The sequence below is a fragment of the Kogia breviceps genome, chromosome 1 (assembly GCF_026419965.1).
Source record: "Kogia breviceps isolate mKogBre1 chromosome 1, mKogBre1 haplotype 1, whole genome shotgun sequence".
Lineage (NCBI taxonomy): Eukaryota > Metazoa > Chordata > Mammalia > Artiodactyla > Physeteridae > Kogia > Kogia breviceps.
Genome location: NC_081310.1, coordinates 81934742 through 81948234, shown reverse-complemented (window position 1 = coordinate 81948234; position 13493 = coordinate 81934742). Strand labels below are relative to the sequence as shown.

Below are 13493 nucleotides of genomic sequence, written 5' to 3'. Positions count from 1 at the left end.
GGTTGTTGGGGGTTATTCTCTTTAATTGGGAATACTCACTGGCTACATCCACAGCAGGGGTCACCTCCTGCACATCACACACAAAGGCATTGCTGCTGGGAGGCTGGTGGGAGTCGTGGAGACTGGAATGAGTCAGATACCTTTCATCCAGTGAGTCCTCCAGGACTTCATTCACTTCTTCCTCCTGGAGCCCCCTGCTGAGCCTGGGTGGGGAATGGAGAGGAGGGAGGGTGGAGGGCAGGCAAGACAGGAGATTAAACTAAGGCATCCTGGAACCACAGCCTCACAGCTGGTCCTGATCTGAAGCTCATGGAAGAGGCACCAGAAACCAAAGGGGCCATCCTCTCAGAGAAAGAAAGCATAACAATCCACTTCTGACTGGGGTTATAGTGCGCCTAGAGTTGGCGTAGGAGAGAGAGCAGCAAGTGTTCAGCGTACTGACCTCATAATGCAGATGAGGAAGTAGACTCAACGACTCCTCTAAAATACACTCTGACACACCGGACACACAGAGACCTATAATATTGGCTTTAAAATGCTGTGGACAAATTTTATACAATAGTATATGAAGGAGTCCATTGAATAATGGCTCCTGAGGCAATGTAACCTCCTAGGGCTCTTGCAGCTTTTAGACCTCTCTCTCTCTCTCTCTCTCTCTCTCTCTCTCTCTCAATGTTTGATATGACTGACTTTATTTTTCAGGATATTTCTGGCTATGAAACATCTGCCAACGTATCTCAGGAAACTGTGCAGAAACCAGATAGGCATCTCACTTTAGCTTTTAACCATGCAGGTTTTTAGAAAATAGAAACCAGGGATCTCTGGCTGGTTTACCTTTAGGTCAGATTGACTCTAGTTAACTTAACTTGAGGAATTACTAAGAAATGGTAACTAATACAAGAACTGCAAAGAGAACAGAAAACATGGATTAATAGGACATATCATTGTATGATGAATGAATGAAATAGGTACAATCAGCAGTTTCTGGTTTCTCCTGGATCTGGGACCTTTGGCCTCTGGGTCTCTTGCTTCTGGAATCCTCTCTAGATTTCACCATTCCATTATCAGCCCTTTCATCATTCAGAGTTACCTGGGTGTCAGTGGCTCTCCGTCTTCATCCTTCCTATCGTGATGATTTCCTGTGAACCAAAAATAGAGACAGCTAGTAGGAAATTGAGCAGGTCCCATTTCATGCTTTACAAATACAAGGGCCTATCTGACAGAGCCATAATACCCTACGTTTGTTGTTTTTGTTTTGTTTTGGTTTTTTTTTTACTTTATTTATTTATTTAGAATTTTATTTATTTTTTTATACTTACATGTTTGTTCATAACACTCTGAAAGAATTATTCTAGGAGGGTTCAGGTCGTGTCTTTAGAGGAGTAGCCTGGCAGGCTTTCCTGAGCAACACTGAACACTGTTGCTGGTGTGGTGAATCATCCCCATGATGTCTGCTACTGAATCCAGGCAAAACGTTTAAAATGTTCCCCAGCACACAGGATACTTGCCCAGCTGTATTCTATACTTCTTCAGCCGTAACCTTCATTCCCCCCACAAACTTGGTTGATGGACCATGGTTGTGAGTCCCATTATTCCTCTCACACAGACCCTGCAGCAGCCACTGAGGAGTAAATACTTTAGGAGAAACCACCTGTTTCTAAGCAACTGACTGGACCAAGGGACCTCTGCATGCTGATGACTGTAAAGAGAATCTTCCCTTCTTTTCTGTTTCTCTTTCTGACCCTGCCCAGAGACCAACATAGTTGCAGAACTGTATTGTCGAGGCAACTGAGCAGGGACCTTAACCACAAATGAGAATCTAGCTCTCTAGTCAAAAGGGGACCTCTTGGGCTTCCCTGGTGGTACAGTGGTTGAGAGTCCGCCTGCCGACGCAGGGGACACGGGTTCGTGCCCCGGTCCGGGAAGATCCCACATGCCGCGGGGCGGCTGGGCCTGTGAGCCATGGCCGCTGAGCCTGCGCGTCCGGAACCTGTGCTCCGCAACGGGAGAGGCCATAGCAGTGAGAGGCCCCCGTACCACCAAAAAAAAAAAAAAAAAAGGGACCTCTTGTCTGAAAAGTGTGAAGAGTGTCCCCTCTTTTTTTTTCTTTCTCAGTTTTCTTGCCTCCTTGCTCTTAAAGTAGCCCCAGTCATGTGGAACTGCAAGACAGTGAGACAGGAGAAACAACTGGGAGAACCCAATCTTTGTGAACAGAGGGACTTGGAAAAAGGACCCTTGGGAACTGGAAAGTAGGGAAGAAATACCAGAGAGTGGAGAGGCTGGAAAACTGTCTACAAGCTGTCAAAAATCCCAGGGCTCATCCCCAAACTGAACATGTGTGGAACAGACCCAAGGAATCATGGCAAAGGATTAGAGATCTGAATTACCATATAAAACACTAGCTAGTGCAAACTAAACCTAGTGACATTTTTGCTGGACTGACCCAAACAACATGTCAAAGGCCCTGAACACTAAACTGACATTGGAACTACTGCCCATAGAAGGTGAGACAGAACTTGCAGTCTGAACCTAGAAGGGGTTGATTGCCCACTAGAAAATAATTTCCAGAGGACTTTAACAGGACCCAGTGTCTCACAATATAAATTCAAAATGTCCAGAGTACAATCTAAAAGTACTCAACATAATAAAAACATATAATTATCTCAACAGATGAACAAAGAGCATTTGACAGAACTCAACATCAATTCAAAATAAAACTCTCAGCAAATAAGGAACAAAGAGGAACTTCCTTAAATAAGGTGAAAGGTTTATTCAGCTGTACCATGCCTGCTCATTTTGTGTTAGGGGACATAGTTTCTTCTCTGATGTCCTCAGTCACCATCATAAAACAATAAGTAGAAGGTTTGTTTGTTCATTGATATATGGATAAATAAAAGAAAACAAACAATAGCTCAACTTGATGAAAGGCACTATGATCATTAATTAGAAAACTCAATATTATTAAAAATGTCCATCCTCCTCAAACTTTTCATAGATTTAAAGCAATGACACTCAAAATCCCAACAGGATTTAAATAGATAATGACAAGCTGGTTGTAAAATCTACTTGGAAAGGCAAAGAACCTTGTTTTAGGCAAAGAGTTCTTAGATAGAACTACAAACTTATGATCCATAGGATGGATTTCATGAAAATTAAGAAATTCTTCTCTCTGAAAGGGAGTTAGAGAATGAAAAGATAAACCACAGACCAGGAGAAAATATTGACAAATCAAATATCTGATAATGATTGTATCCAGAAATATAAAGAACTCTCAAGACTCAATAATAAGAAAACAAACAACTCAACTTTAAAATGGACAAAATAGGTGAATACTCACTTTTCCAAAGATATTTGGATGGTCAATAGGCATATGAAAAGATCCTCAAAATCATTAGTCAATAGGCAAATGCAAATTAAAACCACAATGATAGGCAACCACACACCTATTAATAGATAACAAACAAAAGAACAACAACCTGAAAATATCAAGAGCTGGTGTTAGGGAACAGTTGGAATGCTGACTCATCACTAGGGGGAATGTGAAACGGTATAGCCACATTGGAAAACAGTTTGGCAGTTTCTGTGTGTGTGTGTGTGTGTGTGTGTGTGTGTGTGTGCGCGCACGTGTGTGTGTGTTACCAAGAAACGTTTTTATTTTGCTTGCAGTACCTTGTTGTTAATTGCACAAAATCATGTTTTATTTTTGCCATTTAATCATTATCACACAATCCTATTCTGAAAGACAAATGTTCATTAAAAATGAAGCAAAAATGAAAATTCACAACCTTAATTACCTAGAAGGCAGTGTCTTATAAGTTAAACATACACTCACCCTATGACCCAGCAATCTCACTCCTAGATATTTACCCAAGTGAAGTGAAAATGTATTCTCACACAAAAATCTGTATGTGAATCTTAACAGCTATTATTCATAATTGGCCCAAACTGTGGATGAATGGATAAACAAAAAGTGGTACATCTCTATAAGGGAATAGTACTCAGCAATAAAAAAGGAACAAACTACTGATACATTCTGGAGGTGAAAAGTCTAAAGGGACAGAAAACAGAGCCAGTGGTTGCCAGGGACTGGGTTTGGGGAAAATGGCTGACTACAAAGAGGCACAAGGGAACTTTTAGGAGTGATGGAACTATTCTACATCTTGATTGTGGTGGTGCTTTTACCATTGTATGCATTTTTCAAAACTCACAGAACTGATACTACAATGGGTCTTTTTATTATATGTCAATTATCCTTAAAAACCAAAAAAGATTGGATGGCTGCTGCCTCCTGGTCCAAAAGCCTGTGATGAAGGAGGCAGTTGTAACAATGTGGCCTCCAGCCCCGGGTATTCTCCCCTGTACTCGCCCCCAGACAGTCCTCACATTGTCATGGTCCCCAGAGTGAGGTGAACAGCAGGTGGAGTGTAAGCACCTGACAGTCCTCCTCTTTTAAAATTGTAACCCGATGGGCTTCCCTGGTGGCACAGTGGTTGAGAGCTCGCCTGCCGATGCAGGGGACACGGGTTCATGCCCCAGTCCGGGAAGATCCCACATGCCTCAGAGCAGCTAGGCCCGTGAGCCATGGTCGCTGAGCCTGTGCGTCTGGGGCCACAACAGTGAGAGGCCCGCGTACGGCAAAAAAAAAAAAAAAAAAATTGTAACCCGAGTGCCTGATATTATTACTGATTCCTGAGGCATCCACTTCAAAGACAGCTATCTCAAAGAATCACATGGGCAGCTACAGGACTAGATGAAGAAGCAGGCTGCCCCACCTCTGAAGTTTCTCTTGATTTAGAGATCCCTGGTTGATTTAGATAACTCGTGTTTGACTGCTTATTTTTCTTTTCTGCACTTTAATTCCCCCTCTTCTGTTTTAAATTCACAAATAAAGAGTGAACCCACAAAACCCTAGGTACCCCAGCCCCAACCCAAATTAAGCAGAACCACAGGCCTGTGCTGTCTCCCTCTCTATCCCTGACCTCACTGGGCGGCCCTGGGGGAGCCGTGTACCCTCCAGGAAGTATGAGTAATACACATCATGTGTTTCAAAGTTCCCTGATGGTTGTTGCTGAGGTGTATCTTGCAATCATAATAAGAACCACAAGGGTTGGTCCAGCCATAACATTGGCTCCAAAAGGGGAAATGTCTGTGGGGGCTTGCCTCGGGCCTAGGGGAGGACCCCCAGGTTTTTCTAGCTGGCAGCGTCACTATCCTTTGGCTGAGACTGGCACAAAACAGCAGGACATCTGGCTAAAAAGTCAAAATTCGAGTCGTGGAGGCATGGCATCTTATGTGAGGCTAGGACCTTAGGAGGAGCTAAGGGTCCTCAGAACCTATAAGTCAACTTACCAGTGGTGAGTTTGCTTGCAAGTCTCTCTGCCAGCTGGCTTCCTTGGGCCAGTAGTTCACAGAATCTCTGTCTCTGGTAGTAGGTAACGTCAGTGCTCCTGAGGAGACTCTCAAAAGACTTGACTGTGTTCTTTGCATGCTGCACGAAAAAATAACAGACACCTTTCCCTTCCTGTAGCTTCTGTCGTAAGTGGGTCAGTTCTCGGGCCTGAGCCTGAATTAGGGGATCATATCTCCTAGAGTGGGAAAGAAAAGTAAAATGTAAAAGTGAAAGTCGTGAATGATAAGTTATGGGAATTTCAACAAAGATATCTTTTAGATTACTCGTACGAAATTCCCCATGTTGAATTCTTGCACAGGTTGTGTGCCTTGCCTGTGACAGAGGGAATGAGTAAAATAGCATTGGGTTTGTCTCTTTCTTTTTTATTAATTTTTCTTTAAAAAGAAGCCCTTTCAGTTCCTCACTTCAGCCCACATCCATTGCAATGTCATATGCATCATCAAGCATTATGCAGAAAGTGTGTGTGGGCGGAAGTCAGGTACAGAAGTATTGGACACGTACATCTGATATTAATTGAAAGGATGAAAAGAAAAATCAGTGAGAGGGTCAAGATGAAGAGCATTCCTTTGAATGACAAGAAGATAAGCTGTAATTAGTAAGGAGGCACTTAAGAGTAACAATTAAAATTCTGAGTAACAATTGCATTACTCTATGTGGGATTTCACAGTTTTCTAATTATTGTACAAATATTTCTCATAGATTCCAATCTAGAACGTGAGTTCTGTGAGGCTGGAGACAGTGCCGTATCACCCAACTTACAGTACACAGTAGCGTGTATACACCCAAGTAGGCAATCAGTTAATACTTAGAACCACGTAATCCTAATGCTAGACTAGACATTGTCATCTACCCCATCTGATGCCTGAATCTCCTCACCACTAAGTGATCTTCTACAGATTGTCTTTCAAATTCTTTTACTTAGAGTTCCTATAAAGTGTCAGAGGAGGTAAAGGCAGAGACCAGGGAGAAACAGGACTCCAGACCAAGGCCTCCTTCAATCAAGTATCTCTGCTTTAGTGGGTCTTACGCAATTAAGCTTCTCAGATTTCATTTTAACCAAGGTTAAAAGATGTCTTAAATGCCACAATCTACCCTATGTTTGAAAATCTCTAAGGATGGGCAATGCTGGTCCTTGCAAATTAATAATTCATTTTCTAGGTAACAGCTGCTCAATTATCTATCTACTCAATGGCCCTCCCACTCCACATTGTCTGATACTTAGAAAAAAAACTAAAGTTGGGGAGGAGAAACATTATTATCATGAAAGGTACTTCAGAAAACTGGAAATTAGGAGTGTCTCCTTGCCAGCCATGGCCAAGCCCGGGCCTGTGAAGAGCAGAGGTCCTCGCAATTCCCAGGCTGCCACCACCCTGGGGGCCTAGTCTTACACAGGCCCAGCCCGGAGGCTGCATAACCTGGGGCAGCCACCATCAAGAAGCCCCTCTCAGGGGTCAGGACTCCTTTGCCAGCATGGATTCCTTAAGTCGGGACTGCATAACTAATAAAAACCAAATCTAATATTTTAAAAAGATGACAATCACCACACTTATAAAAAGTAAGAACAAGTATAATAATTACAGCAAATATTTGTTGAGAGCTTCACATGTGTGAGAGAGGGTTCTAACCACTGGTAATCGTGCATTTAATCTTCATAACCCTCTGAGGTAGACACTGTTCGTATTTCCATTTTACAGATGAGGTAGCTGAGGTAACATGTTGGAAAGTTAAGTACATTTGCCCAAGGTCACACAGCTAGAAGCCACATTGCTAGTATTCCAACCCAGGCATGTGTCTCCATTTTATTCATATAGTATTTGAGGGAGAATCCAGAGGCCTAACTAGTCCACCATCCAGTTCCCACAACCCTGCAGGCTGTCTTTGTCTAGTTCTGGGCCTGCCATGTACATTTCCGCCCTTCTCCTTGCACAGATTTGCTCTTTATTCTATCAGTCTGGGCTTCCCACACAGCTTCCTCCTTACCCAAGCCTTGCAGCCGGTCTCATCTTCTCTGCCAGCTCCCCCTCCTCAAACAGCACTTCCTCCTCCAGCACAGATTCAATGAGGTCTTTGTACTCTTCACACTCTGGGGAAACAGAGACGCTGCCTCAGGGGAAAGCTGGACAGGCTGCTGCGGTCACTGCCTTCAAGGGAGGAGGCAGAGTCCATCCCGGGGACAGATGTAACCTCGGTAGCAGGCTCTACGCAGGGATTTCCACATCTGATTCCTCAGCCTCCCAACTACGTGGCACTTGATTCCTCCCCATGTTATAGCTGAGGAAAGAGAAGCTCACAGGCAGGTATAATAACTTTCTCAAGATGATTCAACTAGAATGAAGCAAAATCAGAATTCACATACCCTGAGTTCTGACTCCAAAACTTTACCAAGCCTTGCAGCCTCTTAAGTAGAATATTAACCTGGGGCATGGAGTAGGAATTTCCCATGTTTGGGAGAAGGCTCCAAGGACTGTAGGGCTGACAGTTGTCCCACACTGAGAGTTTCTGTAATCCCCCAATATTTCAAAGATTTTTTAAAATTTTTATTTATTCATTTATTTCTGGCTGTGTTGGGTCTTTGTCGCTGTGTGCGGGGTTTCTCTAGTTGCAGTGAGCAGGGGCTACTCTTCGTTGCAGTACACGGGCTTCTCATTGTGGTGGCTTCTCTCATTGAGAAGCATGGGCTCTAAGCCGGTGGGCTCAGTAGTTGTGACACTGCGGGCTTAGTTGCTCCGCAGCATGTGGGATCTTCCTGGACCAGAGCTCGAACCCGTTCTTAACCACTGCGCCACCAGGGAAGTCCCTCAAAGATTTTAAAGTTTATCTGGATACAAACTGTGTAAAAATGTGTACGAAGGGAAAATAGTCTGAAGGACATATGCTCAAATGCTAACAGGTGCGGTGTGTTAGTCTGGAGGCAGAACTAATACACAGTGTTTGCCAAGGCCCTCTTCTAGTAGATTTTTGAGAATTATCATCCTGTAATCATCACCACTACCTGAGGAGGTAGATAACTAGTCCTATTACCATTACAGATGTGGAAATTGAGGCAGAGAGAAGATAAACAACTTGGGTTTCAATCCAGGAAGTCTGGCGCCAGGGTACATGCTCTTAATCATTGCACTGAATTACCTTTACACGAAGATGTTGGCTGATATCTTTCTTCTTCTGCAGTTTCAAAAAAAGCTGTGTTATGATTATAATAATTGATACTAAAAAAACCTTACATTCCCACACCCCAAAGCTTGTCTTTTCACTTCTTTTACAACTAGGCTTAAATTTTTACTATTCGGCCCATATCAGTAAGTTGGATAGCAAATTTTATACTCCATTGGTTTACTGAAAAATAATGGTAGAAATTTGAAAGCAAACTCAATTTCAGTGTCAGTAAGAATCCTCCCCTTATATCCCTGTCCCTCTCATGCCCTCCCTCCCGTGTTCCTCAGTCACTACAGCTCCACCCCTCCACTCTCTGTTATTGATGTTCTCATCTCCAGATATCTGTGGTTCACTTGGGAACAGACAGCTTTAAACTCCTTTAAGGTAGGTGGGGTCTCCTATCACTTCTTTCTCCCCGAGTGCAGCTAGAACTGTGCTTTGCAAATGGGTGCTCATAAAAGTCTGAATTAAATCCTGACATGTTTAAGCCAACAAGGATCTGACACGTGTTCCTGGGAGAGAAAAGAAAGTTTAGTGCCTGAACCGAGATCTCAGCCTCTATTCCTCCATACACTCTCACTGCAAACTTTACTCCCTTGTGCCTCAGTGTTTCCATCCCCTGCAAAATGAGGGTAAACTACCCACTTCCACCTTTCTAGGAGTATAGTAAGGATGAGATTGATTTGATTTGATTTGATGAAGAAGAGAAAAGAAAGCCTGGAGGGTGTTCAGGTGCCTGGAGGGAAGATGGACAATCATTTGTCACTTTGGTGACTGTGAACCCATAGGACTTACTGTATTTCTGCAGCTGGTTGGCCAGGGAGTAGGCAGTAGCTTGGGACATGAGGAATTTCTCTGTGAGGTCTCGAAAGTCCTGTTTGCTTTTTTCCAGATGGGAGCGCAAGTACTGGTTGGTTTCCAGGATGCTCATTTCTGTTCTCGGACCAGAGAAAGCGGTGAGAGATACTGCCACGCTCAAGCTTATGGTGGAGGAAGTAGAGCCAAAACCTGGGGAGAAGAAACCCAAACAAATAATAAATTAAAAACAAGTGAATGGATTCTGGTGATGGCCGCACTGCCTGGCAAATTACTAAAATTACTGAAGCATACAATTATATTGGGTGAGTTTTATAGTACGTAAATTATACCTCAATAAGGTTTCATTAAGTGAAAAAATGTATTTAAACATGTGTAAAGAATGCAGATGTAATTCATTACTTAGTTCCTGCCAGACTTTGTCAGCATTCCACAACTGAGAATCCTTAACCACAAAAATAAGGCAAAAGATGCCAAAGCTCAGAGGTCAGGCTCTGACAAGAGTGCCCGAGGGAGGACCCAGTGTGCAGGTAACCATGAGGAGCCGCAGTAACAGAAATGGAAGGTGGGGCTGTCATGGAATCTTGGGAGCCCCTGTCTTCTAGTTGCCTAGGCCACACTGAGACTCAAGGCCACCTACCGGGTCTGTTCTGAAGGTCACCACTGATGGGGACACCCCATCAGCAGCTACTCTCAGTATCTTGTACTGAAACCACAGGCCCGTCTCCTTCTAATATTTAATGCTAGTTTGTACTGTTTATTCTTGCAAGCATAGAAAACACCAAGGAATCGAGATTTTCCCAAATTCTTTCATTGTCTTAAGGACTGTCATGAAGACACTTTTCTTACAGAAAAATTGAAAACTTTTAGTCATATTAAGGGGGTAAATATACAGTCAAAATTATTTTATTATTTTTAAAGAAATAAAAATGAAGTATTAGCCTAAATAGCAAGGAAAGGAACAAAAATGTGCAACTTGAAAGAAAGCAGAAAAGAGAAAATAATAAAGCAAAAAAGTTTTAAATGATGAACCGAATGGTTGCAAACTTTTGTGAATATACTAAACATCACTTAACGACATACTTTTAAATGGTGAATTTTTGGTATATGTAAATTATATCTCATAGCGCTTATAAAAAGAAGTAAGGAGTCGGTAAAGAGAAAAGCAGTGGAATGAAAAATGACATAAAATTTAAAATCTGGTTCTTTTGAGAAAAAATAATGAAATACAGTAAAACTGGCAAATTTCTGGAAAATCAAATCAAAGAAAAAGGAGAGAAAATAAACTTTAAAATGAGAAAAGAGATAAAATAAATATGAAAACAATTTAAATTATAAATGAATACTACATGTCAACCCTTATACAAATTTTAAAATTTCAAAAACAGAAGAAGAAAAATTGAAAACTTTTAGAGTGTCTTGGTGTTCTTCTTTGATTCTCTAGTTTTTTCCACACCATTTTAATATTGTGGGGGAAAAATCCTGAGTCTAATACTGTGCTCCGTGTGTGCATAATTAATTTATGAGGATTACCAGACAGATTGTGTCTTATTTACCTTCTTGTTGGAGACCAATGTTATGGTGGCTTCTTTTTACTCACTAGGGAAGCATGTAGGCTTCTCATTAAACTTGAAATCAGGTTTGACCTCCCTGCCTCCAGTCCCGCCCTCCTCTTCTCCTGTAGGCTGCTTTGTGCTTTAATCTGTATATAAGATGTCGTGCTTGTCACTTGTCAATGTCACCCTAGCGCCACAGGGTTTCTTTCCAACTTGTCAAAGTCACTGAAATACTTTTTTAATGTTTCTTTGAATACGTGCAGTGGCCACCTAATTTGGGATGACTTGGAAACGAATGCTGTTCCTTATGCCAAGAGCAGTTTTCATAGAACTCTGACAGAGAGTTTGTGTTGACGCAAAGCTATTGACCTGTGGTTGTATTCTCAGCCAGCGCATAGTAAACATTAAGATCATGGGTCTATGGTTGTTGGTCGTGACCACAGCACTCCTGCACAGTGGGATCTAGTGGCATAGAAGCTCAGGTTTTAAAGAGAGGCACAGGCAGGCAGGACAGAAAGTGATCGCCTGACCTCTGCTTACTTCCTATGTATCAATTCGTCCCTGATTTTGTGAGCCTAGGGCAACTTCCCTGAAATATCTATCTCTTCTCTTCCGCTGCAAGCTTTTCCAGGCTGATGGCCTACACATGAACTGTGGGACCACGGCCACCTCCATAAGTGCCACTGAACATTCATGACAAAGTGAAGGAAGGAGGACAGGCTACCCAACCCGCTTGCCACCCTTTCTCTAGGCTGTAGTGTTGGTGTGTGAGATGTCCCAAACTGTATATGACTTCAATCCCTTTAAATGTATTTTAGCTTATATTATGTCTTAGTGAATAGTCTCCTGGAGAATGCTCTCGGTGCACTTGAGAGAAATTCTATACTGCTCTTGTTGGGTGCAGTGTCTATAGGTGTCTGTAAGGTCACATTGTTTAAATCTTCTGTCTCCTCCTGCTATTCTGACTGGTTGTTCTATCCGCTGCTGAAAGTGTGGTATTGAAGTCTCCAATAATTATTGTTGAATTGTCTGTTTCTCCCTTTGATTCTGTCAGTTTTTCCTTCATGCATTTTGGGACTCTGTTAGATGCACTGTGTTTACAACTATTACATCACCCTGATGGATTAACCCCTTGATTGTTATAAAATATCACTCTTTATCTCTGGTAACATTTTATTGTTGCAAAGTCTCCTGTCTATTTTGTCTGGTGTTAGTATAGCCACTGCAGCTTCTTTATGGCTACTATTTGCATAATTATGTTACATTACATGGCAAAAGGTACTTTTCAGAGATAATACAGTTGACTTTAAAATGGGGAGATTACCCGGGTAATCTGACTGATCTAATCACAGGAACCCTTTAAAATCTGGGTCAAGAGGTCAGAACTAGAGAGTTGGAGGGAGTCCAAGCTTGTGAGGGATTCAGTGAGGCTTTGCTGGCTTTGAAGGTGGAGGGAGCCACAGGCAAAGAAACAAATTCCTCAGTCCTACAGCTTCATAATTACTGCTACCTACATACATTCACTGACAGCTTCAAAAATGCATTTATAGTGCATGCTGTACTGATTCAGACGGATTCCCACGGCCTCTGACCCCTCTTGTCTTCTTGCAGGTTCCTGCATCTGTCTAAACTGGGGGACACAACTGCCAGGGCTTTGTTCAGCCTCTTCTCTTCTCTCACGTGTGTATGGCTCTCTGGAGCCAATGACACTGTTGAGGACGGGGGTGCTGAGCACAGGCTCCGGGTGTGATTGGAAGCCACAGGCTCCTGATACATCTAGGCTCTGAACATCACTTACCTGCAAAGCCCAATACCCTCCTCAAGCTTCCTGTCAGCAATAAACAGATTAGTACATTCAAGCCTTGCCCTTCCGTGCACCCCTGAGGCCATGGCCTCTAGCATCTCAGCCCCTTTTGGATGGATATGTCCCACCCCAGGGCTACTCTCCCTCCTGGAGGTTCACTTCCTTCATCCCTACAGCACATTGAGAAACTACCTGTGACCAGCCCGAGGGCCAGCTTGCAAATCAGGGTTAAACAGTGACCTGAGGATGCTTTGTCTAGATCAGCCAGAGGTGTAGGTGAATATGCCAAGGAGATTATTTCCAAATGTTCCACACTACAGAAACACCCCAGAACCGACTTCTCACCATGGAATATACAACCTGGAGGAGCGGTTGTTTCACCTCAGGCCAAGCACTAATCCCCCTAGGATCACAACCTGGCCCCCAAGGCTGCCAAGCTACTGTTTAGACAAACTCTTGAATATCTTTTATTCCAAAATCATGGCTGGGTTCTCCACAGTTTCTTCAGTTGACAGCATCATGGCTCCTGGCTGCTAGATCTCTGCATGGAACAGACTTATCTGTGCAATAAACAGTCCAGCAGAGGTAGTAAAAAGGGTGACTCTTCTAATCTTGCATGCACAATAAAGATTCCCACACATGCTCCGCAGAGGCAGAAAATAAACTGTGGCAGAGTGAATGGCAAACACATACCTTGGCCAGGAATCAAATCTGGGTACTGCACACGAAACCTCAGATACTGCCATTGAACTAC

At 42.9% G+C, this 13493-nt stretch overlaps 1 protein-coding gene across 1 annotated transcript; it reads right to left on the bottom strand.

Annotated features, from left to right (window-relative positions):
• Window positions 1-254: 254 nt before the first annotated feature.
• LOC131764594 (neuroblastoma breakpoint family member 6-like protein) lies at window positions 255-9494 on the bottom strand. The gene is made up of 5 exons (XM_059078031.1): window positions 9359-9494; window positions 7391-7493; window positions 5350-5585; window positions 1091-1139; window positions 255-300 (listed from the first exon to the last, which is right to left on the bottom strand). The coding sequence occupies exons 1-5, from the start codon at window positions 9492-9494 to the stop codon at window positions 255-257; spliced, it is 570 nt and encodes a 189-aa protein (XP_058934014.1).
• Between the last annotated feature and the right edge of the window lie 3999 nt (window positions 9495-13493).